This window comes from Symphodus melops (assembly GCF_947650265.1).
Source record: "Symphodus melops genome assembly, chromosome: 15".
NCBI lineage: Eukaryota > Metazoa > Chordata > Actinopteri > Labriformes > Labridae > Symphodus > Symphodus melops.
The window spans coordinates 1,059,608-1,084,581 of record NC_136705.1 but is presented as its reverse complement, the minus strand read 5'-3'; the positions used below and the strand labels follow the sequence as shown (position 1 = coordinate 1,084,581).

The 24,974-nt window shown below is 41.6% G+C and overlaps 1 protein-coding gene across 1 annotated transcript in view; it reads right to left on the bottom strand.

Moving 5' to 3' along the window:
• LOC306835646 (uncharacterized protein) overlaps window positions 1–24,974 on the bottom strand; it is a 380,835-nt gene that overhangs the window by 5,234 nt on the left and 350,627 nt on the right. Inside the window, exons 36-41 of the mRNA XM_079362312.1 lie at window positions 24,153–24,329; window positions 21,980–22,153; window positions 19,199–19,375; window positions 11,622–11,795; window positions 8,893–9,069; window positions 1,296–1,469 (exon numbers count right to left, since the gene is read on the bottom strand). Coding sequence (XP_079218438.1) covers window positions 1,296–1,469; window positions 8,893–9,069; window positions 11,622–11,795; window positions 19,199–19,375; window positions 21,980–22,153; window positions 24,153–24,329 — 1,053 coding nt within the window. The remainder of the gene's footprint in view (window positions 1–1,295; window positions 1,470–8,892; window positions 9,070–11,621; window positions 11,796–19,198; window positions 19,376–21,979; window positions 22,154–24,152; window positions 24,330–24,974) is intronic.

The following is a 24,974-nucleotide window of genomic DNA, read 5'->3' as shown; positions in this document are numbered from 1 at the left end:
CATGAGATGATTAAATTATAACGATAAATGATGATTAATATTAAAACAAATGTGACTGTGTTGTTTAAACTGTAAGCAAAACAGAAAGAACTGAGTGAATACTAAATTCAGATTAATTAAATTGTTAATTAACTTCAGGCTGGTTCACACGGCAGGATTTTAAAATTGTCGGCCGATTTCCAAAACTTGAGAGAGCACACACATGGTGATAAATAATCGGAGGTTTTACAGTTTTGATCGTACAGTGTGTGGTGTGCAGCCACACAGCAACATCAACACACCACACACCAACCGATTTCACTCGCAAACGTCCCCCGATCAGACGGGAAACCTCGCAAAACCTCTGGAGATCAAACGTGATTCCAGAGTCAACAAACGGATGAAGAGGATGTAACAGGGATCGTTTGTGCTGTTTTTATCTAAAAAACACGTTTTAAAAAGAGGCGTCGGTCACAGAGTGGAGACAACGGGAGCATGAACTGTACTTGCTACATGATGATATGAAGGTGACTAGCTGTTGTTTCGGTGTTTCCTCACCACTACGTCACCTCGCTTTCTGATTGGCTACGCGTCACAGTCAACAGGCTCGTGCTCGTTTTATCCTCGGGGGGGGAAAAACCACACGTGATGAGAAATCAGGCCAAAACAATCCAACATGTTGAATTTCCCCGATTTGAGATCGGAGCGGTCCCGACATTCTTCCGACCAGACGAGAGCGGTCTGAACACACCACACACGGCAGGATGATCTGATAAGATTATCTTATGATGATCGGGGCGTCCTTAAGATTATCAGAAGGGGAGAATCGGGGCCAAAATCTGTGTAATTATCCTGCTGTGTGAACCAGGCTTTAGATTCTGTTTTATTTTGTTTGCTGTTAAAATGAAGGATGATAAAAGAAGCACGGTTAATGAGCTCAAATTTAACACTGATTTGATTTTGCATATTTATGTTCTGAAAAGACTTTTGTTAATGAACATGTTTATGTCTGAGGGATTGTTTGAAATGTGACAATAAATACGTTGGACAAAAATCCACAGAAAGAATCTGAGCTGTGAATCTCGAATCACTTGACATTAATTAATCATGATTAGTAATATTAATGTAATAACAAAACTGACTACATAAAACCCCAACAGTCAGAAAAAAACATGTTCACATCAAATCTCTAAATTATTAAATATCCAGAGATTTAAATTCAGACAAATACTGAAAATATATAAATCCTGAAATGTGCAACAATGGAGGATGTGGATTGAAATGATCCAAATAAATGACACAGTCAGTGATCTTACATCAGAGTCTCCAGTCTGCAGTTTTGACTCTGCAGTCCCTCACACAGCAGCTTCACTCCTGAATCCTGCAGCTTGTTGGAGGTCAGGTCCAGCTCTCTGAGATGGGAGGGGTCGGACTTCAGAACTGAGGCCAGAGAAGAACAGCTGATCTCTGACAAACTGCAGTACTCCAATCTGAATAAAGAAAAAAAGAAGACTTCTTAATAGAACCAAAGGAAACCAGAAGCTTCATGAGCACGTTGTTTTAATCTTCATGAAGAGTTTGAAACTTTTCTCCACATTATCAGAAATCTCTGCATGAAGATGATTCATAAATCTGAATACTTTGACAGGATATAGAAACTTTTTCAAAACTCAATCTAAACTTGTTGTAAATGATAAACTCTGTGACTGATCCCACCTGCCTCCTTTGTGTTTCTTTTTGAAGTGTTGAAGCTGAAAACTATCCCATCATATATTTCATATCTGTCTGTGTTTGTGTGATTGTCAGTGTGTCTGTTCAGTGAAGCTGTATTATATGTTTGTGTATTTCTTTATATTTGTGTTGTTTTTTTTACCATATATAATGTTATGTCATCGTAGTCAGCGTTACTTAGAAACACATTTAACAGCAAGCTTTCTTTTCTTTTCAGCCCTACTTGAAGTTTTTATAATCATATATGATCAAAGTTGAGCTCCTGTTTATTTTACTGTTATTTATAAATCACAAAGTTAAAGTTAGACTCCAGACTGTGACCGACCACACGCCTCTGTTTGCTGTGATTTAACGTCCTTAAGCTGTGAGCATCATGGCTCTGCTCATATCAACATCTCTCCCTTTCTTTCTGAAACTCTTTTTAGACATACTCACATGTAAACTTTTTATATGTTATAAATAAATACACACGTGAACACTCGATTGTTGTACAGTCCTTGTGTGTCCTACTGAAAGGTGTTTATGTATTATAGTCCTGCACTGCCACCCTCTTACCACCTCTGGGGAAGTCCGATCACAACCTGGTCCTACTCAAGCCACAGTACAAGACTAAGATCCAGAGACAACCGGTAACAACACGCGCCTTCAGAAAGTGGTCTCCTGAGGCAGAGGAGGCGCTCAGAGACTGTTTTGAGACCACTGACTGGAGTGCCCTGCAAGAGACCCATGGTGATGACATTGAGGGGGTCACACACTGCACAACTGACTACATGAACTTCTGCATGGACGTTGTGGTTCCGACTAAAACTGTGCGCTGCTTCCCGAACAACAAGCCCTGGATCACCAGCGATGTCAAGGAGATCCTTAACAGGAAGAAAAGGGCATTCAAGGAGGGAGACCAGGCAGAGCTGAAGCGTGTGCAGGGGGAACTCAAGGTCAGACTCCGAGAGGCAAAGGAGGAGTACAGAAGGAAGGTAGAACAGAAGCTGCAGCAGAACAACATGAGAGAGGTCTGGGAGGGCATGAAAACCATCACAGGCTGCAAGAAAAAAATAACAACGCAGAAGACGGGGACCCTGAGAGAGCAAACCAGCTCAACTTGTTTTTTAACAGGTTTGACAGCCCCGTCGCTGCAGCCAGTGCCTGTCCCCCCAGCACCCCTCTACACACCCCCTCCCCCCCTCTCACTCCCCCCAACACCTCCACCAGGACAGACACAACCTCCAGTGACAATCCATCCCCCCTCCCCACCACCATCACCAGAGACCAGGTGAGCAAGGAGCTGAAGAGACTCCGTCCCAGGAAGGCAGCAGGCCCGGACAAGGTGTGTCCCAGGATGCTAATGGCCTGCTCTGCTGAGCTGGGGGAGCCACTTCAGCAGCCTGTGGCTTGGGAAGGTTCCTGTACTCTGGAAGACCTCGTGCCTCACCCCGGTCCCCAAGAAGAAAAACCCCAGTGAGCCAGGCGACTTCAGACCAATCGCTCTGACATCCCACGTTATGAAGACCTTTGAACGGCTGCTGCTCCAACACCTCAGACCCCAGGTCCAACACGCACAGGATCCCCTGCAGTTTGCATACCAGGCAAAGGTGGGCGTGGACGATGCCATCCTCTATCTTCTACACAGGGCTTACTCTCATCTGGACAACAGGAGCAACGTGATGAGAATCATGTTCTTTGATTTCTCAAGCGCTTTCGACACCATCCATCCCCTCCTACTGAGAGACAAGCTGACCGAGATGAGGGTGGACTCGCACCTGGTGAGGTGGATCACGGACTACCTCACAGAGAGACCACAGTACGTCAGACTGAAGGACTGCACATCTGACACTGTGGTCAGCAGCACTGGAGCACCACAGGGGACTGTGCTCACCCCCGTCCTGTTCACCCTGTACACCTCTGACTTCCAGTATAACTCTGAGCTCTGCCACATGCAGAAATACTTGGACGACACTGCGATAGTTGCTTGTGTCAGGGATGGACAGGAGGAGGAGTACAGGAGCCTGATCGAGGACTTTGTGAAGTGGTGCAGTGACAACCATCTGCAGCTAAACACCTCCAAGACCAAAGAGATGGTGGTGGACTTCCGAAGGAACAAACCACATCTAGAACTTGTTTCCATCGGGGGGGTCGACGTGGAGGTGGTCAGGACCTAGGGGTATCTGGGGCTGCAGCTGGATGACAAGCTGGACTGGTCGCCTAACATGGACACTACCTGCAGGAAGGGACAGAGTCGTCTGTACTTCCTGAGAAGGCTGGGGTCGTTCAACATCTGCAAAAAGCTGCTGCAGATGTTCTACCAGTCTGTGGTGTCCAGCGTCCTCTTCTACGCAGTGGTGTGCTGGGGAGGAAGCTGCAAGAAGAGGGACGCAGCACGCCTGGACAGACTGGTGAGGAGGGCCGGCTCTGTGGTGGGCACAGAGCTGGACTCACTGGTGAGGAGGACTGGCTCTGTGGTGGGTACAGAGCTGGACTCACTGGTGAGGAGGGCCGGCTCTGTGGGGGGTACAGAGCTGGACTCACTGGTGACAGTGGTAGAGAGGAGGTCTCTGGACAAAATGCTCTCCATCATGGACAACACACACCAACCTCTGCACAGCACCTTCACCGGGTAGAGGAGCATGTTCAGTGACAGACTGCTGTCACAGTCGTGCTCCACGGACAGACTCAAGAACTCTTTTGTCCCCCTGGCCATCAGATTGTACAACACTTCACTGTCACGGCAGGGAAGAAGCGCACGGTGATCCCTGGACTCATTTTTCACTTTTTTTCTCACTCCTCATCTGCACTGCTGACCTCAGAGTCAGCCTCCAGTTGGACACTTTAATGGATATTGATAGTCACCTTACTGAGCACAGGTCACTTTAATGATAATCACCCTAATCATGTCTGGTTTCATCCTACTGTTGTGTTATGCTACATCTGTAATGGTTGACATGATCACCCTAACTAGGTCAAGTTTCACTCTATTGTCTTTGACACTTAATGCTAATCTGCTCCTCAATAGTTGGCTACTTTAATGGCAATCACCCTAATCACTCCTGGTTTCACCTTATTGTTTTGGACACTTAATGCTAATCACTGCTCCTTTATGTTGCTGAGCACTTTAATGGCCCAGTCTGCATCCCTGCATTGACTGTTTAATGACTGTACTCACACCTCTGGCACTACCTCAAACACCTCTGTACATGCACATGGAACTAGTTTCTAGAAGGTCAGCACTTTGTTTCTAAGGCTCTTTAACTGTTTTACAGGTCTCTTTTAACCAGCACATGTTTTTCTCTCCTTCACAGGTTATGTACATTATGCCAGTGTTTTTCAACCAGTGCTCCGCGGCACACTAGTGTGTCGCGAGATATTGTCAGGTGTGTCGCGGGAAATGATCAAATTTCACCTAATTGGTCTAAAAAAGAAGTCGAGTGTCTGTGCTGACAAGTGCCTGGCAGAGTTATCATGTAATACTCTTCCATATCAGTAGGTGGCAGCAGGTAGATAATTGCATTGTACTCTGAGACAAGAGAATTAGTGATGCATTGATGTGACAGGTGACAGTGACATTATGGCTAGCGAGTATATATGGTAACAGTGATGGAGAAGTTTTTGAAAAAGAAAAAAGCTCACTCCGAACTGGACCCTGGACAAAATTCGGACCCAGATGAAGGCCCTAGTATAAGTGGAGGTCAAAAGAAAGCAAAGACTGTGAGCTCGAGCAAAGTTTCGAGGCAATACAGCGAAAGCTATCTTTCATTTGGATTTACTTACACCGGGGATGCAACGGCACAAACTCCGCTGTGCTTGGCGTGTGGTAAAAAGCTATCCAACAGTTCTATGGTCCCAAGTAAGCTTAAACGCCATCTCCAAACGAAACACCCTTCGCTTCAAAACAAGAATGTGGACTATTTTGTTCGCCTGCGTGAACACACGGAGAAACAGGCAACTTTCATGAGAAAAACCACAAAGGTAAATGAGACAGCCCTTAAAGCGAGCTACCACGTTGCAGAACTTGTAGCTAAATCAAAAAAGTCCCACACTGTGGCAGAGACATTAATAACTCCCTCCTGCAAAGCCATTGTAAATGAGATGCTCGGATCTGAAAAGAAATAGCCAAAGTTCCTCTCTCAGATAACACAATAACCAGACGTATTGATGACATGTCTGCAGACATCGAAAGTGTGGTTTTGGAAAAGATCCGTATCAGTAAGAAATTTGCGTTGCAACTTGATGAGTCTACTGATATTAGTGGACATGCTCAACTCTTGGCCAATGTGCGTTTTGTGGATGGAGACGCAAGCAGAGAAAACTTCTTCTTTTGCAAGGCATTGCCAGAAAGAACAACAGGAGAGGAAATTTTCGGGTCACATCAGAATATCTTGAAAAAGGAGGACTTAAGTGGGAAAACTGCACGAGTGTCTGCACTGATGGAGCGGCAGCGATGGTTGGGCGCACCAAGATGTTAACACTGCTGCATTGTGTGAGATAATAGTTAAACATTTGAAAACTTTTGAGGAGAAGATGTCATTTTATTTCTCTTCAGCCTTCACTGAATGCCTTGACTGGGTTAGGGACCCTTATAGCTCAGCATCAGTTGTTGGAAAGGACATGACTTTACAGGAGCAGGAGGACCTAACTGAACTGAGACAAAATCGTGGTTTAAAGCTAAGCTTTGCAGATCTACCTTTGGACAGTTTTTGGTTGGCTACTGCCAAGGAGTTCCCTATTCTGGCAAACAAAGCTATTTTGACTTGCTCCCATTTTCCACGACATATCTGTGTGAGGTGAGCTTTTCAAGCTTCACTGCTATAAAAACTAAAAACAGAGAGAGACTGAGAGCTGTTGAGGAAGAGCTTCGTGTGTGTCTTTCTTCAATTCCTGCCATCAACTTTGTGTTCATCCAAACAAGCCCAGGTTTCACACTGAGTGAGTAGAAATATTTTTATTTGTGTTTATTTGATACCAAATAAACACAAGAATTACTTTATATTGATAATATGGGCTACATAGTTTCATTTTTTTAACATTATCGACTGGTGGTGTGCCTTGAGACTTTTTCAATGAAAAAAGTGTACCGTGGCTCAGAAAAGGTTGAAAAACACTGCATTATGCTATATAAGTTTAAGTCTAATGCTAACTGCACAGGTTTAACCTTTACTCTTAGTCACATAGGGGCTGCTGAATCTTGTTTGGGGGATTATTGTATTACAGAGGGGAGGGGGGACAGCGGGTGTGTATTGTAACCAATGTCTTGTGTCCTGCCTGTCTGTATACTGCTACTGGATGCCTTGAATTTCCCTCGGGATCAATAAAGTATCTATCTATCTATCTATCTATCTATCTATCTATCTATCTATCTATCTATCTATCTATCTATCTATCTATCTATCTATCTATCTATCTATCTATTATAAACACACACACCTTCCTTCACTGACACTCTCTAACACACATGCACACTTTCTCATAGTCATGTTGCTGGCACTGATGTTATGGGTAACAAATAAGAATGTGTGTCTGCACATATGAAGTGCTATAATATGCCAAACAATTTCTTACAGAGAGGGAGAGTCTTCTGGAAGAAATGAATTTAAATGAACAATCATACTTGTTTTTTCACTAAAATAAATTCAAATTAAATCTTTACATTTATCAATAAGCCATAGCCTAGCATACGTCTTTTAGCTCCAATAGACAGCGTCAGTCAAAGAGGCGTCTACGTATATTCTGTCCATGGTGAAGACAGAGAACAGAGAGGATGCTACTTTCAAAATCCTGCTAGTTTTCAAAAAACACCTGCCTTTAATTTAGGCAGATTATTTCAGAGTGATGCATTCTGGGTCACATGAGACAATTAAATTATAACGATAAATGATGATTAATATTAAAACAAATGTAACTGTGTTGTTTAAACTGTAAACAAAACAGAAAGAACTGAGTGAATACTAAATTCAGATTAATTAAATTGTTAATTAACTTCAGGCTGGTTCACACGGCAGGATTTTAAAATTGTCGGCCGATTTCCAAAACTTGAGAGAGCACACACATGGTGATAAATAATCGGAGGTTTTACAGTTTTGGTCGTACAGTGTGCAGTGTGCGGCCACACAGCAACATCAACACACCACACACCAACCGATTTCACTCGCAAACGTCCCCCGATCAGACGGGAAACCTCGCAAAACCTCTGGAGATCAAACATGATTCCAGAGTCAACAAACGGATGAAGAGGATGTAACAGGGATCGTTTGTGCTGTTTTTATCTGAAAAACACGTTTTAAAAAGAGGCGTCGGTCACAGAGTGGAGACAACGGGAGCATGAGCTGTACTTGCTACATGACGATATGGAGGTGACTAGTTGTTGTTTCGGTGTTTCCTCGCCACTACGTCACCTCGCTTTCTGATTGGCTACGCGTCACAGTCAACAGGCTCCTGCTCGTTTTATCCTCGGGGGGGGGAAAAACCACACGTGATGAGAAATCAGGCCAAAACAATCCAACATGTTGAATTTCCCCAATTTGAGATCGGAGCGGTCCCGACATTCTTCCGACCAGACGAGAGCGGTCTGAACACACCACACACGGCAGGATGATCTGATAAGATTATCTTATGATGATCGGGGCGTCCTTAAGATTATCAGAAGGGGAGAATCGGGGCCAAAATCTGTGTAATTATCCTGCTGTGTGAACCAGGCTTTAGATTCTGTTTTATTTTGTTTGCTGTTAAAATGAAGGATGATAAAAGAAGCACGGTTAATGAGCTCAAATTTAACACTGATTTGATTTTGCATATTTATGTTCTGAAAAGACTTTTGTTAATGAACATGTTTATGTCTGAGGGATTGTTTGAAATGTGACAATAAATACGTTGGACAAAAATCCACAGAAAGAATCTGAGCTGTGAATCTCTGTGATCTTCAAGCCCCATTCAAGTCGAGGGATCACTGAATTAAAAACACACAATGACTTGACATTAATTAATCATGATTAGTAATATTAATGTAATAACAAAACTGACTACATAAAACCCCAACAGTCAGAAAAAAACATGTTCACATCAAATCTCTAAATTATTAAATATCCAGAGATTTAAATTCAGACAAATATTGAAAATATATCAATCCTGAAATGTGCAACAATGGAGGATGTGGATTGAAATGATCCAAATAAATGACACAGTCAGTGATCTGACCTCAGAGTCTCCAGTCTGCAGTTTGGACTCTGCAGTCCCTCACACAGCAGCGTCACTCCTGAATCCTGCAGGTCTCTGTTGTGGCTCAGATCCAGCTCTCTGAGATGGGAGGGGTTGGACTTCAGAGCTGAGGCCAGAGAAGAACAGCTGATCTCTGACAAACTGCAGCCCCTCAATCTGAATAAAGAATAAAAGAAGACTTCTTAACAGAACCAGAGGAAACCAGAAGCTTCATGTGCACGTTGTTTTAATCTTCATGAAGAGTTTGAAACTTTTCTCCACATTATCAGAAATCTCTGCATGAAGATGATTCATAAATCTGAATACTTTGACAGGATATAGAAACTTTTTCAAAACTCAATCTAAACTTGTTGTAAATGATAAACTCTGTGACTGATCCCACCTGCCTCCTTTGTGTTTCTTTTTGAAGTGTTGAAGCTGAAAACTATCCCATCATATATTTCATATCTGTCTGTGTTTGTGTGATTGTCAGTGTGTCTGTTCAGTGAAGCTGTTTTAGATCTTTGTGTATTTCTTTATATTTGTGTTGTTTTTTTTACCATATATAAAGTTATGTCATCGTAACCAGCGTTACTTAGAAACACATTTAACAGGAAGCTTTCTTTTCTTTTCAGCCCTACTTGAAGTTTTTATAATCATATATGATCAAAGTTGAGCTCCTGTTTATTTTACTGTTATTTATAAATCACAAAGTTAAAGTGAGACTCCAGACTGTGACCGACCACACGCCTCTGTTTGCTGTGATTTAACGTCCTTAAGCTGTGAGCATCATGGCTCTGCTCATATCAACATCTCTCCCTTTCTTTCTGAAACTCTTTTTAGACATACTCACATGTAAACTTTTTATATGTTATAAATAAATACACACGTGAACACTCGACTGTTGTACAGTCCTTGTGTGTCCTACTGAAAGGTGTTTATGTATTATATTATAAACACACACACCTTCCTTCACTGACACTCTCTTACACACATGCACACTTGCACTGATGTTATGGGTAACAGATAAGAATGTGTGTCTGCACATATGAAGTGCTATAATATGCCAAACAATTTCTTACAGAGAGGGAGAGTCTTCTGGAAGAAATGAATTTAAATGAACAATCATACTTGTTTTTTCATTAAAATAAATTCAAATTAATTAATTTATACATTTATCAATAAGCCATAGCCTAGCATGAAAACACGAGTCAAGCATCCTGTATTATAACTACATTTCTGCTGTTTATAACAAACCAAACCGTGTGAAAATCTGTTAGAAATCCAAGGAGTTATGATGATTAATGTAATCGAGGATAGAACTTCCTCAATAGAAATTAATGCAGAGCGGGTGGACAAGAGACCCATCCAAGATGGCGGCCACGCTGCACGTGAGCTCGAATAGGCAGCGTCAGTCAATGAGGCGTCTACGTATATTATGTCCATGGTGAAGACAGAGAACAGAGAGGATGCTACTTTCAAAATCCTGCTAGTTTTCAAAAAACACCTGCCTTTAATTTAGGCTGATTATTTCAGAGTGATGCATTCTGGGTCACATGAGACAATTAAATTATAACGATAAATGATGATTAATATTCAAACAAATGTAACAGTTTTGTTTAAACTGTAAACAAAACACAAAGAACTGAGTGAATACTAAATTCAGATTAATTAAATTGTTAATTAACTTCAGGCTGGTTCACACGGCAGGATTTTAAAATTGTCGGCCGATTTCCAAAACTTGAGAGAGCACAGAGACGGGAAACCTCGCAAAACCTCTGGAGATCAAACATGATTCCAGAGTCAACAAACGGATGAAGAGGATGTAACAGGGATCGTTTGTGCTGTTTTTATCTGAAAAACACGTTTTAAAAAGAGGCGTCGGTCACAGAGTGGAGACAACGGGAGCATGAGCTGTACTTGCTACATGATGATATGGAGGTGACTAGTTGTTGTTTCGGTGTTTCCTCACCACCACGTCACCTCGCTTTCTGATTGGCTACCCGTCACAGTCAACAGGCTCGTGCTCGTTTTATCCTCGGGGGGGAAAAACCACACGTGATGAGAAATCAGGCCAAAACAATCCAACATGTTGAATTTCCCCGATTTGAGATCGGAGCGGTCCCGACATTCTTCCGACCAGACGAGAGCGGTCTGAACACACCACACACGGCAGGATGATCTGATAAGATTATCTTATGATGATCGGGGCGTCCTTAAGATTATCAGAAGGGGAGAATCGGGGCCAAAATCTGTGTAATTATCCTGCTGTGTGAACCAGGCTTTAGATTCTGTTTTATTTTGTTTGCTGTTAAAATGAAGGATGATAAAAGAAGCACGGTTAATGAGCTCAAATTTAACACTGATTTGATTTTGCATATTTATGTTCTGAAAAGACTTTTGTTAATGAACATGTTTATGTCTGAGGGATTGTTTGAAATGTGACAATAAATACGTTGGACAAAAATCCACAGAAAGAATCTGAGCTGTGAATCTCGAATCACTTGACATTAATTAATCATGATTAGTAATATTAATGTAATAACAAAACTGACTACATAAAACCCCAACAGTCAGAAAAAAACATGTTCACATCAAATCTCTAAATTATTAAATATCCAGAGATTTAAATTCAGACAAATACTGAAAATATATAAATCCTGAAATGTGCAACAATGGAGGATGTGGATTGAAATGATCCAAATAAATGACACAGTCAGTGATCTTACATCAGAGTCTCCAGTCTGCAGTTTTGACTCTGCAGTCCCTCACACAGCAGCTTCACTCCTGAATCCTGCAGCTTGTTGGAGGTCAGGTCCAGCTCTCTGAGATGGGAGGGGTCGGACTTCAGAACTGAGGCCAGAGAAGAACAGCTGATCTCTGACAAACTGCAGTACTCCAATCTGAATAAAGAAAAAAAGAAGACTTCTTAATAGAACCAAAGGAAACCAGAAGCTTCATGAGCACGTTGTTTTAATCTTCATGAAGAGTTTGAAACTTTTCTCCACATTATCAGAAATCTCTGCATGAAGATGATTCATAAATCTGAATACTTTGACAGGATATAGAAACTTTTTCAAAACTCAATCTAAACTTGTTGTAAATGATAAACTCTGTGACTGATCCCACCTGCCTCCTTTGTGTTTCTTTTTGAAGTGTTGAAGCTGAAAACTATCCCATCATATATTTCATATCTGTCTGTGTTTGTGTGATTGTCAGTGTGTCTGTTCAGTGAAGCTGTATTATATGTTTGTGTATTTCTTTATATTTGTGTTGTTTTTTTTACCATATATAATGTTATGTCATCGTAGTCAGCGTTACTTAGAAACACATTTAACAGCAAGCTTTCTTTTCTTTTCAGCCCTACTTGAAGTTTTTATAATCATATATGATCAAAGTTGAGCTCCTGTTTATTTTACTGTTATTTATAAATCACAAAGTTAAAGTTAGACTCCAGACTGTGACCGACCACACGCCTCTGTTTGCTGTGATTTAACGTCCTTAAGCTGTGAGCATCATGGCTCTGCTCATATCAACATCTCTCCCTTTCTTTCTGAAACTCTTTTTAGACATACTCACATGTAAACTTTTTATATGTTATAAATAAATACACACGTGAACACTCGATTGTTGTACAGTCCTTGTGTGTCCTACTGAAAGGTGTTTATGTATTATAGTCCTGCACTGCCACCCTCTTACCACCTCTGGGGAAGTCCGATCACAACCTGGTCCTACTCAAGCCACAGTACAAGACTAAGATCCAGAGACAACCGGTAACAACACGCGCCTTCAGAAAGTGGTCTCCTGAGGCAGAGGAGGCGCTCAGAGACTGTTTTGAGACCACTGACTGGAGTGCCCTGCAAGAGACCCATGGTGATGACATTGAGGGGGTCACACACTGCACAACTGACTACATGAACTTCTGCATGGACGTTGTGGTTCCGACTAAAACTGTGCGCTGCTTCCCGAACAACAAGCCCTGGATCACCAGCGATGTCAAGGAGATCCTTAACAGGAAGAAAAGGGCATTCAAGGAGGGAGACCAGGCAGAGCTGAAGCGTGTGCAGGGGGAACTCAAGGTCAGACTCCGAGAGGCAAAGGAGGAGTACAGAAGGAAGGTAGAACAGAAGCTGCAGCAGAACAACATGAGAGAGGTCTGGGAGGGCATGAAAACCATCACAGGCTGCAAGAAAAAAATAACAACGCAGAAGACGGGGACCCTGAGAGAGCAAACCAGCTCAACTTGTTTTTTAACAGGTTTGACAGCCCCGTCGCTGCAGCCAGTGCCTGTCCCCCCAGCACCCCTCTACACACCCCCTCCCCCCCTCTCACTCCCCCCAACACCTCCACCAGGACAGACACAACCTCCAGTGACAATCCATCCCCCCTCCCCACCACCATCACCAGAGACCAGGTGAGCAAGGAGCTGAAGAGACTCCGTCCCAGGAAGGCAGCAGGCCCGGACAAGGTGTGTCCCAGGATGCTAATGGCCTGCTCTGCTGAGCTGGGGGAGCCACTTCAGCAGCCTGTGGCTTGGGAAGGTTCCTGTACTCTGGAAGACCTCGTGCCTCACCCCGGTCCCCAAGAAGAAAAACCCCAGTGAGCCAGGCGACTTCAGACCAATCGCTCTGACATCCCACGTTATGAAGACCTTTGAACGGCTGCTGCTCCAACACCTCAGACCCCAGGTCCAACACGCACAGGATCCCCTGCAGTTTGCATACCAGGCAAAGGTGGGCGTGGACGATGCCATCCTCTATCTTCTACACAGGGCTTACTCTCATCTGGACAACAGGAGCAACGTGATGAGAATCATGTTCTTTGATTTCTCAAGCGCTTTCGACACCATCCATCCCCTCCTACTGAGAGACAAGCTGACCGAGATGAGGGTGGACTCGCACCTGGTGAGGTGGATCACGGACTACCTCACAGAGAGACCACAGTACGTCAGACTGAAGGACTGCACATCTGACACTGTGGTCAGCAGCACTGGAGCACCACAGGGGACTGTGCTCACCCCCGTCCTGTTCACCCTGTACACCTCTGACTTCCAGTATAACTCTGAGCTCTGCCACATGCAGAAATACTTGGACGACACTGCGATAGTTGCTTGTGTCAGGGATGGACAGGAGGAGGAGTACAGGAGCCTGATCGAGGACTTTGTGAAGTGGTGCAGTGACAACCATCTGCAGCTAAACACCTCCAAGACCAAAGAGATGGTGGTGGACTTCCGAAGGAACAAACCACATCTAGAACTTGTTTCCATCGGGGGGGTCGACGTGGAGGTGGTCAGGACCTAGGGGTATCTGGGGCTGCAGCTGGATGACAAGCTGGACTGGTCGCCTAACATGGACACTACCTGCAGGAAGGGACAGAGTCGTCTGTACTTCCTGAGAAGGCTGGGGTCGTTCAACATCTGCAAAAAGCTGCTGCAGATGTTCTACCAGTCTGTGGTGTCCAGCGTCCTCTTCTACGCAGTGGTGTGCTGGGGAGGAAGCTGCAAGAAGAGGGACGCAGCACGCCTGGACAGACTGGTGAGGAGGGCCGGCTCTGTGGTGGGCACAGAGCTGGACTCACTGGTGAGGAGGACTGGCTCTGTGGTGGGTACAGAGCTGGACTCACTGGTGAGGAGGGCCGGCTCTGTGGGGGGTACAGAGCTGGACTCACTGGTGACAGTGGTAGAGAGGAGGTCTCTGGACAAAATGCTCTCCATCATGGACAACACACACCAACCTCTGCACAGCACCTTCACCGGGTAGAGGAGCATGTTCAGTGACAGACTGCTGTCACAGTCGTGCTCCACGGACAGACTCAAGAACTCTTTTGTCCCCCTGGCCATCAGATTGTACAACACTTCACTGTCACGGCAGGGAAGAAGCGCACGGTGATCCCTGGACTCATTTTTCACTTTTTTTCTCACTCCTCATCTGCACTGCTGACCTCAGAGTCAGCCTCCAGTTGGACACTTTAATGGATATTGATAGTCACCTTACTGAGCACAGGTCACTTTAATGATAATCACCCTAATCATGTCTGGTTTCATCCTACTGTTGTGTTATGCTACATCTGTAATGGTTGACATGATCACCCTAACTAGGTCAAGTTTCACTCTATTGTCTTTGACACTTAATGCTAATCTGCTCCTCAATAGTTGGCTACTTTAATGGCAATCACCCTAATCACTCCTGGTTTCACCTTATTGTTTTGGACACTTAATGCTAATCACTGCTCCTTTATGTTGCTGAGCACTTTAATGGCCCAGTCTGCATCCCTGCATTGACTGTTTAATGACTGTACTCACACCTCTGGCACTACCTCAAACACCTCTGTACATGCACATGGAACTAGTTTCTAGAAGGTCAGCACTTTGTTTCTAAGGCTCTTTAACTGTTTTACAGGTCTCTTTTAACCAGCACATGTTTTTCTCTCCTTCACAGGTTATGTACATTATGCCAGTGTTTTTCAACCAGTGCTCCGCGGCACACTAGTGTGTCGCGAGATATTGTCAGGTGTGTCGCGGGAAATGATCAAATTTCACCTAATTGGTCTAAAAAAGAAGTCGAGTGTCTGTGCTGACAAGTGCCTGGCAGAGTTATCATGTAATACTCTTCCATATCAGTAGGTGGCAGCAGGTAGATAATTGCATTGTACTCTGAGACAAGAGAATTAGTGATGCATTGATGTGACAGGTGACAGTGACATTATGGCTAGCGAGTATATATGGTAACAGTGATGGAGAAGTTTTTGAAAAAGAAAAAAGCTCACTCCGAACTGGACCCTGGACAAAATTCGGACCCAGATGAAGGCCCTAGTATAAGTGGAGGTCAAAAGAAAGCAAAGACTGTGAGCTCGAGCAAAGTTTCGAGGCAATACAGCGAAAGCTATCTTTCATTTGGATTTACTTACACCGGGGATGCAACGGCACAAACTCCGCTGTGCTTGGCGTGTGGTAAAAAGCTATCCAACAGTTCTATGGTCCCAAGTAAGCTTAAACGCCATCTCCAAACGAAACACCCTTCGCTTCAAAACAAGAATGTGGACTATTTTGTTCGCCTGCGTGAACACACGGAGAAACAGGCAACTTTCATGAGAAAAACCACAAAGGTAAATGAGACAGCCCTTAAAGCGAGCTACCACGTTGCAGAACTTGTAGCTAAATCAAAAAAGTCCCACACTGTGGCAGAGACATTAATAACTCCCTCCTGCAAAGCCATTGTAAATGAGATGCTCGGATCTGAAAAGAAATAGCCAAAGTTCCTCTCTCAGATAACACAATAACCAGACGTATTGATGACATGTCTGCAGACATCGAAAGTGTGGTTTTGGAAAAGATCCGTATCAGTAAGAAATTTGCGTTGCAACTTGATGAGTCTACTGATATTAGTGGACATGCTCAACTCTTGGCCAATGTGCGTTTTGTGGATGGAGACGCAAGCAGAGAAAACTTCTTCTTTTGCAAGGCATTGCCAGAAAGAACAACAGGAGAGGAAATTTTCGGGTCACATCAGAATATCTTGAAAAAGGAGGACTTAAGTGGGAAAACTGCACGAGTGTCTGCACTGATGGAGCGGCAGCGATGGTTGGGCGCACCAAGATGTTAACACTGCTGCATTGTGTGAGATAATAGTTAAACATTTGAAAACTTTTGAGGAGAAGATGTCATTTTATTTCTCTTCAGCCTTCACTGAATGCCTTGACTGGGTTAGGGACCCTTATAGCTCAGCATCAGTTGTTGGAAAGGACATGACTTTACAGGAGCAGGAGGACCTAACTGAACTGAGACAAAATCGTGGTTTAAAGCTAAGCTTTGCAGATCTACCTTTGGACAGTTTTTGGTTGGCTACTGCCAAGGAGTTCCCTATTCTGGCAAACAAAGCTATTTTGACTTGCTCCCATTTTCCACGACATATCTGTGTGAGGTGAGCTTTTCAAGCTTCACTGCTATAAAAACTAAAAACAGAGAGAGACTGAGAGCTGTTGAGGAAGAGCTTCGTGTGTGTCTTTCTTCAATTCCTGCCATCAACTTTGTGTTCATCCAAACAAGCCCAGGTTTCACACTGAGTGAGTAGAAATATTTTTATTTGTGTTTATTTGATACCAAATAAACACAAGAATTACTTTATATTGATAATATGGGCTACATAGTTTCATTTTTTTAACATTATCGACTGGTGGTGTGCCTTGAGACTTTTTCAATGAAAAAAGTGTACCGTGGCTCAGAAAAGGTTGAAAAACACTGCATTATGCTATATAAGTTTAAGTCTAATGCTAACTGCACAGGTTTAACCTTTACTCTTAGTCACATAGGGGCTGCTGAATCTTGTTTGGGGGATTATTGTATTACAGAGGGGAGGGGGGACAGCGGGTGTGTATTGTAACCAATGTCTTGTGTCCTGCCTGTCTGTATACTGCTACTGGATGCCTTGAATTTCCCTCGGGATCAATAAAGTATCTATCTATCTATCTATCTATCTATCTATCTATCTATCTATCTATCTATCTATCTATCTATCTATCTATCTATTATAAACACACACACCTTCCTTCACTGACACTCTCTAACACACATGCACACTTTCTCATAGTCATGTTGCTGGCACTGATGTTATGGGTAACAAATAAGAATGTGTGTCTGCACATATGAAGTGCTATAATATGCCAAACAATTTCTTACAGAGAGGGAGAGTCTTCTGGAAGAAATGAATTTAAATGAACAATCATACTTGTTTTTTCACTAAAATAAATTCAAATTAAATCTTTACATTTATCAATAAGCCATAGCCTAGCATACGTCTTTTAGCTCCAATAGACAGCGTCAGTCAAAGAGGCGTCTACGTATATTCTGTCCATGGTGAAGACAGAGAACAGAGAGGATGCTACTTTCAAAATCCTGCTAGTTTTCAAAAAACACCTGCCTTTAATTTAGGCAGATTATTTCAGAGTGATGCATTCTGGGTCACATGAGACAATTAAATTATAACGATAAATGATGATTAATATTAAAACAAATGTAACTGTGTTGTTTAAACTGTAAACAAAACAGAAAGAACTGAGTGAATACTAAATTCAGATTAATTAAATTGTTAATTAACTTCAGGCTGGTTCACACGGCAGGATTTTAAAATTGTCGGCCGATTTCCAAAACTTGAGAGAGCACACACATGGTGATAAATAATCGGAGGTTTTACAGTTTTGGTCGTACAGTGTGCAGTGTGCGGCCACACAGCAACATCAACACACCACACACCAACCGATTTCACTCGCAAACGTCCCCCGATCAGACGGGAAACCTCGCAAAACCTCTGGAGATCAAACATGATTCCAGAGTCAACAAACGGATGAAGAGGATGTAACAGGGATCGTTTGTGCTGTTTTTATCTGAAAAACACGTTTTAAAAAGAGGCGTCGGTCACAGAGTGGAGACAACGGGAGCATGAGCTGTACTTGCTACATGACGATATGGAGGTGACTAGTTGTTGTTTCGGTGTTTCCTCGCCACTACGTCACCTCGCTTTCTGATTGGCTACGCGTCACAGTCAACAGGCTCCTGCTCGTTTTATCCTCGGGGGGGGGAAAAACCACACGTGATGAGAAATCAGGCCAAAACAATCCAACATGTTGAATTTCCCCAATTTGAGATCGGAGCGGTCCCGACATTCTTCCGACCAGACGAGAGCGGTCTGAACACACCACACACGGCAGGATGATCTGATAAGATTATCTTATGATGATCGGGGCGTCCTTAAGATTATCAGAAGGGGAGAATCGGGGCCAAAATCTGTGTAATTATCCTGCTGTGTGAACCAGGCTTTAGATTCTGTTTTATTTTGTTTGCTGTTAAAATGAAGGATGATAAAAGAAGCACGGTTAATGAGCTCAAATTTAACACTGATTTGATTTTGCATATTTATGTTCTGAAAAGACTTTTGTTAATGAACATGTTTATGTCTGAGGGATTGTTTGAAATGTGACAATAAATACGTTGGACAAAAATCCACAGAAAGAATCTGAGCTGTGAATCTCTGTGATCTTCAAGCCCCATTCAAGTCGAGGGATCACTGAATTAAAAACACACAATGACTTGACATTAATTAATCATGATTAGTAATATTAATGTAATAACAAAACTGACTACATAAAACCCCAACAGTCAGAAAAAAACATGTTCACATCAAATCTCTAAATTATTAAAGATCCAGAGATTTAAATTCAGACAAATATTGAAAATATATCAATCCTGAAATGTGCAACAATGGAGGATGTGGATTGAAATGATCCAAATAAATGACACAGTCAGTGATCTGACCTCAGAGTCTCCAGTCTGCAGTTTGGACTCTGCAGTCCCTCACACAGCAGCGTCACTCCTGAATCCTGCAGGTCTCTGTTGTGGCTCAGATCCAGCTCTCTGAGATGGGAGGGGTTGGACTTCAGAGCTGAGGCCAGAGAAGAACAGCTGATCTCTGACAAACTGCAGCCCCTCAATCTGAATAAAGAATAAAAGAAGACTTCTTAACAGAACCAGAGGAAACCAGAAGCTTCATGTGCACGTTGTTTTAATCTTCATGAAGAGTTTGAAACTTTTCTCCACATTATCAGAAATCTCTGCATGAAGATGATTCATAAATCTGAATACTTTGACAGGATATAGAAACTTTTTCAAAACTCAATCTAAACTTGTTGTAAATGATAAACTCTGTGACTGATCCCACCTGCCTCCTTTGTGTTTCTTTTTGAAGTGTTGAAGCTGAAAACTATCCCATCATATATTTCATATCTGTCTGTGTTTGTGTGATTGTCAGTGTGTCTGTTCAGTGAAGCTGTTTTAGATCTTTGTGTATTTCTTTATATTTGTGTTGTTTTTTTTACCATATATAAAGTTATGTCATCGTAACCAGCGTTACTTAGAAACACATTTAACAGGAAGCTTTCTTTTCTTTTCAGCCCTACTTGAAGTTTTTATAATCATATATGATCAAAGTTGAGCTCCTGTTTATTTTACTGTTATTTATAAATCACAAAGTTAAAGTGAGACTCCAGACTGTGACCGACCACACGCCTCTGTTTGCTGTGATTTAACGTCCTTAAGCTGTGAGCATCATGGCTCTGCTCATATCAACATCTCTCCCTTTCTTTCTGAAACTCTTTTTAGACATACTCACATGTAAACTTTTTATATGTTATAAATAAATACACACGTGAACACTCGACTGTTGTACAGTCCTTGTGTGTCCTACTGAAAGGTGTTTATGTATTATATTATAAACACACACACCTTCCTTCACTGACACTCTCTTACACACATGCACACTTGCACTGATGTTATGGGTAACAGATAAGAATGTGTGTCTGCACATATGAAGTGCTATAATATGCCAAACAATTTCTTACAGAGAGGGAGAGTCTTCTGGAAGAAATGAATTTAAATGAACAATCATACTTGTTTTTTCATTAAAATAAATTCAAATTAATTAATTTATACATTTATCAATAAGCCATAGCCTAGCATGAAAACACGAGTCAAGCATCCTGTATTATAACTACATTTCTGCTGTTTATAACAAACCAAACCGTGTGAAAATCTGTTAGAAATCCAAGGAGTTATGATGATTAATGTAATCGAGGATAGAACTTCCTCAATAGAAATTAATGCAGAGCGGGTGGACAAGAGACCCATCCAAGATGGCGGCCACGCTGCACGTGAGCTCGAATAGGCAGCGTCAGTCAATGAGGCGTCTACGTATATTATGTCCATGGTGAAGACAGAGAACAGAGAGGATGCTACTTTCAAAATCCTGCTAGTTTTCAAAAAACACCTGCCTTTAATTTAGGCTGATTATTTCAGAGTGATGCATTCTGGGTCACATGAGACAATTAAATTATAACGATAAATGATGATTAATATTCAAACAAATGTAACAGTTTTGTTTAAACTGTAAACAAAACACAAAGAACTGAGTGAACACTAAATTCAGATTAATTAAATTGTTAATTAACTTCAGGCTGGTTCACACGGCAGGATTTTAAAATTGTCGGCCGATTTCCAAAACTTGAGAGAGCACAGAGACGGGAAACCTCGCAAAACCTCTGGAGATCAAACATGATTCCAGAGTCAACAAACGGATGAAGAGGATGTAACAGGGATCGTTTGTGCTGTTTTTATCTGAAAAACACGTTTTAAAAAGAGGCGTCGGTCACAGAGTGGAGACAACGGGAGCATGAGCTGTACTTGCTACATGATGATATGAAGGTGACTAGTTGTTGTTTCGGTGTTTCCTCGCCACCACGTCACCTCGCTTTCTGATTGGCTACCCGTCACAGTCAACAGGCTCGTGCTCGTTTTATCCTCGGGGGGGAAAAACCACACGTGATGAGAAATCAGGCCAAAACAATCCAACATGTTGAATTTCCCCGATTTGAGATCGGAGCGGTCCCGACATTCTTCCGACCAGACGAGAGCGGTCTGAACACACCACACACGGCAGGATGATCTGATAAGATTATCTTATGATGATCGGGGCGTCCTTAAGATTATCAGAAGGGGAGAATCGGGGCCAAAATCTGTGTAATTATCCTGCTGTGTGAACCAGGCTTTAGATTCTGTTTTATTTTGTTTGCTGTTAAAATGAAGGATGATAAAAGAAGAACGGTTAATGAGCTCAAATTTAACACTGATTTGATTTTGCATATTTGTGTTCTGAAAAGACTTTTGTTAATGAACATGTTTATGTCTGAGGGATTGTTTGAAATGTGACAATAAATACGTTGGACAAAAATCCACAGAAAGAATCTGAGCTGTGAATCTCTGTGATCTTCAAGCCCCATTCAAGTCGAGGGATCACTGAATTAAAAAACACACAATGACTTGACATTAATTAATCATGATTAGTAATATTAATGTAATAACAAAACTGACTACATAAAACCCCAACAGTCAGAAAAAAACATGTTCACATCAAGTCTCTAAATTATTAAATATCCAGAGATTTAAATTCAGACAAATACTGAAAATATATAAATCCTGAAATGTGCAACAATGGAGGATGTGGATTGAAATGATCCAAATAACTGACACAGTCAGTGATCTGACCTCAGAGTCTCCAGTCTGCAGTTTGGACTCTGCAGTCCCTCACACAGCAGCTTCACTCCTGAATCCTGCAGGTTGTTCCCGCCCAGGTCCAGCTCTCTGAGATGGGAGGGGTTGGACTTCAGAGCTGAGGCCAGAGAAGAACAGCTGATCTCTGACAAACTGCAGCCCCTCAATCTGAATAAAGAATAAAAGAAGACTTCTTAACAGAACCAGAGGAAACCAGAAGCTTCATGAGCACGTTGTTTTAATCTTCATGAAGAGATTGAAACTTTTCTCCACATTATCAGAAATCTCTGCATGAAGATGATTCATAAATCTGAATACTTTGACAGGATATAGAAACTTTTTCAAATCTCAATCTAAACTTGTTGTAAATGATAAACTCTGTGACTGATCCCACCTGCCTCCTTTGTGTTTCTTTTTGAAGTGTTGAAGCTGAAAACTATCCCATCATATATTTCATATCTGTCTGTGTTTGTGTGATTGTCAGTGTGTCTGTTCAGTGAAGCTGTTTTAGATGTTTGTGTATTCTTTATATTTGTGTTGTTGTTTTTTACCATATATAATGTTATGTCATCGTAGTCAGCGTTACTTAGAAACACATTTAACAGCAAGCTTTCTTTTCTTTTCAGCCCTACTTGAAGTTTTTATAATCATATATGATCAAAGTTGAGCTCCTGTTTATTTTACTGTTATTTATAAATCACAAAGTTAAAGTGAGACTCCAGACTGTGACCGACCACACGCCTCTGTTTGCTGTGATTTAACGTCCTTAAGCTGTGAGCATCATGGCTCTGCTCATATCAACATCTCTCCCTTTCTTTCTGAAACTCTTTTTAGACATACTCACATGTAAACTTTTTATATGTTATAAATAAATACACACGTGAACACTCGATTGTTGTACAGTCCTTGTGTGTCCTACTGAAAGGTGTTTATGTATTATATTATAAACACACACACCTTCCTTCACTGACACTCTCTTACACACATGCACACTTGCACTGATGTTATGGGTAACAAATAAGAATGTGTGTCTGCACATATGAAGTGCTATAATATGCCAAACAATTTCTTAGAGAGGGAGAGTCTTCTGGAAGAAATGAATTTAAATGAACAATCATACTTGTTTTTTCATTAAAATAAATTCAAATTAATTAATTTATACATTTATCAATAAGCCATAGCCTAGCATGAAAACACGAGTCAAGCATCCTGTATTATAACTACATTTCTGCTGTTTATAACAAACCAAACCGTGTGAAAATCTGTTAGAAATTCAAGGAGTTATGATGATTAATGTAATCGAGGATAGAACTTCCTCAATAGAAATTAATGCAGAGCGGGTGGACAAGAGACCCATCCAAGATGGCGGCCACGCTGCACGTGAGCTCCAATAGACAGCGTCAGTCAATGAGGCGTCTACATATATTCTGTCTATGGTGAAGACAGAGAACAGAGAGGATGCTACTTTCAAAATCCTGCTAGTTTTCAAAAAACACCTGCCTTTAATTTAGGCAGATTATTTCAGAGTGATGCATTCTGGGTCACATGAGACAATTAAATTATAACGATAAATGATGATTAATATTAAAACAAATGTAACTGTGTTGTTTAACTTGTAAACAAAAGACAAATGATTGAGTGAATACTAAAATTCAGATTAATTTAATTGTTACATTAACTTATATATATGTTTGCTGTTAAAATGAAGGATGATAAAAGAAGCACGGTTAATGAGCTCAAATTTAACACTGATTTGATTTTGCATATTTGTGTTCTGAAAAGACTTTTGTTAATGAACATGTTTATGTCTGAGGGATTGTTTGAAATGTGACAATAAATACGTTGGACAAAAATCCACAGAAAGAATCTGAGCTGTGAATCTCTGTGATCTTCAAGCCCCATTCAAGTCGAGGGATCACTGAATTAAAAACACACAATGACTTGACATTAATTAATCATGATTAGTAATATTAATGTAATAACAAAACTGACTACATAAAACCCCAACAGTCAGAAAAAAAACATGTTCAAATCAAGTCTCTAAATTATTAAATATCCAGAGATTTAAATTCAGACAAATACTGAAAATATATAAATCCTGAAATGTGCAACAATGGAGGATGTGGATTGAAATGATCCAAATAAATGACACAGTCAGTGATCTGACCTCAGAGTCTCCAGTCTGCAGCTTGGACTCTGCAGTCCCTCACACAGCAGCGTCACTCCTGAATCCTGCAGGTCTCTGTTGTGGCTCAGGTCCAGCTCTCTGAGATGGGAGGGGTTGGACTTCAGAGCTGAGGCCAGAGAAGAACAGCTGATCTCTGACAAACTGCAGCTCTCCAATCTGAATAAAGAATAAAAGAAGACTTCTTAACAGAACCAGAGGAAACCAGAAGCTTCATGTGCATGTTGTTTTAATCTTCATGAAGAGTTTGAAACTTTTCTCCACATTATCAGAAATCTCTGCATGAAGATGATTCATAAATCTGAATACTTTGACAGGATATAGAAACTTTTTCAAAACTCAATCTAAACTTGTTGTAAATGATAAACTCTGTGACTGATCCCACCTGCCTCCTTTGTGTTTCTTTTTGAAGTGTTGAAGCTGAAAACTATCCCATCATATATTTCATATCTGTCTGTGTTTGTGTGATTGTCAGTGTGTCTGTTCAGTGAAGCTGTTTTAGATGTTTGTGTATTCTTTATATTTGTGTTGTTTTTTTACCATATATAATGTTATGTCATCGTAACCAGCGTTACTTAGAAACACATTTAACAGGAAGCTTTCTTTTCTTTTCAGCCCTACTTGAAGTTTTTATAATCATATATGATCAAAGTTGAGCTCCTGTTTATTTTACTGTTATTTATAAATCACAAAGTTAAAGTGAGACTCCAGACTGTGACCGACCACACGCCTCTGTTTGCTGTGATTTAACGTCCTTAAGCTGTGAGCATCATGGCTCTGCTCATATCAACATCTCTCCCTTTC